This window comes from Pollicipes pollicipes, unplaced genomic scaffold (assembly GCF_011947565.3).
Source record: "Pollicipes pollicipes isolate AB1234 unplaced genomic scaffold, Ppol_2.1 Scaffold_4002;HRSCAF=4701_pilon_pilon_pilon, whole genome shotgun sequence".
Lineage (NCBI taxonomy): Eukaryota > Metazoa > Arthropoda > Thecostraca > Pollicipedomorpha > Pollicipedidae > Pollicipes > Pollicipes pollicipes.
In genome coordinates this window covers 39,291,005-39,293,693 of record NW_023596420.1, presented here as the reverse complement: position 1 = coordinate 39,293,693, position 2,689 = coordinate 39,291,005, and the positions used below count along the sequence as shown (strand labels likewise).

General features: G+C 57.7%; 1 protein-coding gene across 1 annotated transcript; it reads left to right on the top strand.

Moving 5' to 3' along the window:
• Positions 1-2,418, top strand: LOC119094479 (lysosomal acid glucosylceramidase). Its single transcript, XM_037217539.1, has 2 exons — positions 1-222; positions 286-2,418. Exons 1-2 carry the CDS (start codon positions 1-3, stop codon positions 1,579-1,581), a joined length of 1,518 nt encoding a protein of 505 aa, XP_037073434.1. The 3' UTR covers positions 1,582-2,418.
• The last annotated feature ends 271 nt before the right edge of the window (positions 2,419-2,689 follow it).

Genomic DNA, 2,689 nt, shown 5'->3' with positions numbered 1-2,689 from the left:
ATGCTGCAGACCATACCACTGCCGGTCCTTCTCACGCTGAGCGCCACCACGCTGGCGGTGACCTCCGCCGAGTACCGGCCATGCGAGCCGCTCAAGTTCAACCATGACAGCGTGGTGTGCGCCTGCAACGCCACCTACTGCGACAACCTGCCGCCGCTGCCGGCGCCGGCCGCCGGTACAGCCGTTGTGGTCACCTCCTCCCGCGCCGGTGCTCGCTTCCAGGTGTCCGACGCTCAGTGGACGAGCGACCTGCGCGCCGCCAACCGGGTGCGGCCGGCGCGCGTGCGAGTCTCGGCCGCGGCGGCGCGCCAGCAGGTGCTCGGCTTCGGCGGGGCTTTCACCGACGCGGCCGGCGTGAACCTGGCGCAGCTGCCGGCCGCGGCGCGCGCGCGGCTCATCGGCTCGTACTATGGTGCCGACGGCATCGGCTACAGCGTCGCGAGGGTGCCAATGGCCGGCTGCGACTTCTCCACTCGACCTTACACCTACGACGACGTGCCCGGCGACACGGCGCTCGCCAACTTTTCCCTCACGCGGGAGGACACTGAGTACAAGCTGCCCTACCTGCAGCTGGCGCTCAACCTCACGGCCGGCAAGGTGCGCGTCTTCGCCTCGCCGTGGTCGGCGCCAGCGTGGATGAAGAGCAACAACGCGTTGAACGGGCGCGGGCACCTCCTGCCCGAGTACTACCAGACGTGGGCCGACTACTTCGTGCGTTTCCTGGAGGAGTACGAGGCCGCCGGCGTGCCCATATGGGGCGTGACCACGCAGAACGAGCCCGTCGATGGTCTCGTGCCCGGATTTTCTTTCAACTGCATGGGATGGACCGCCGAGACGCAGGGCTCCTGGGTGCGGGATAACCTGGGGCCGACGCTCCGCGCCTCCGCCTTCAACGCCACGAAGGTCATGATCTTGGACGACCAGCGCGAGATGCTGCCGGCCTGGGCGGATGTCGTGCTCGCCGACGAGGAGACGGCTAGCTACGTGGACGGCATTGCGATACACTGGTACGGCGATCCGTTCTTCCCGGCCAGCGCGCTGACGGCGACGCACGACCGCCATCCGAACAAGTTTCTGCTCAACACTGAGGCATGCGAGGGCTCTTACCCGTGGGAGCCGCAGAAGGTGGAACTGGGCAGCTGGCGGCGCGCGCAGACGTATGCGGCCGACATCATCCGCGATCTCAACCACTGGGTCACCGGCTGGGTCGATTGGAACATCGCGCTCGACATGAACGGTGGTCCCAACTGGGTCAGCAACTTCGTCGACTCGCCTGTCATTGTGGACGCCGAGCAACAGCGCTTCTACAAGCAGCCCATGTTCTACGCTATGGGCCACTTCGCCGCCTTCCTGCCGCCCGGCTCGACGGTGGTGGATGCCGCCTCGGAAGAGGGCCATGTGCTGGCCATGGCTGCACTGACACCCGACGGTCATATGGTGGCGACCCTGCTCAACCAGGCCGACCAAGAGGCCGAAATCAGCCTCACCGACCCGGTCAAGGGTCACCTGGATCTGACGCTGCCCGCGGCCAGCTTGACCACCGTCAAGTGGCAGCACGAGCAGTCGGGGGCGGGGAGATGAGCTGAAGGCCAGCTCTGAACGGACGGACGCTTAAATTGACGGAGTGGAATCATTGTATTGATCTTAAATGGACACGGATTTTCGACATAAACATGGCGGACTAATGGCCTTGGTGTTCCGTCATAGTGAGCTTTTGTGCTAAAAGTGCCTGACTTCTAGCACACCAGGGGCACTGGTTAAATACAAAATTAAGAAAGCATTACGATATGTAGCTGGAATTTAACGTACAACATAGAGGACTGTGCGATCCCCAGCAAAGAATAATCTCGCAACATATCACGGTGACAACATGATATTTTCGTTTATACAATGTCTTCGGGTGCGAAGAAGGTTAGTTTTTTTCCGGCATAACGTTTCACAAGGCCCATCTGCTTAGCCTGTTCTGCGCATGAGTATCGATTATAGGGAAGAAAGAGAGATGCTAGGTGGAGCTACGGCTAACGTGATACTTGAGTACGCATATAAGCGGACAGAAACGGCAATAACGTTTGTGTTGCCTTCTTTCAGCTGGTTATCATCATACATGTCAGAATTGTCGCAAACATGAGCCATTTTACTGTGGCTTTCATCTTATTCAACACTTTATCAGGTGTAAAGCACGCATCATAACAAGTGTCTTATTTTTCGTAACGACTAAAACAGCCTCGGTGGCAGGCGAATAAATCACACGAAGATGTCAAAGAAAATCGGTTAGCCTTCAAGTATTACGTGATTTTCGAGACGAAGAGCATTGATGTGGTTAGAAATCGCAACAAAATCAAAACAGTGCGTTTTACTCAGCGCCGTAACCACACAGTTCATTACCATTGGTGGTACATTGAGCCTTTCCGAGTACAAGTCTGGCTGGACATCACTTTGTCCGCAAAGCTTCAAAACTAGCCCAGTATACCTGAAAGTGACTGGAACCAAGCCTCCAGGCACACCACCGTTGGTTGCTGCCATGGTTTGATGAAGCCTACATTTTCGCCATACAACGCGGTAGACATGCTCTCAGTGACACGTGGCTGTCCCATACCCACCCACCGTTCAACAAACATCAGCAAGGCAAATCCAGCACCCGCATTTGAAGTTGGTCATTTTCCGTGAAAGGCTGGATTTATGTGAACCA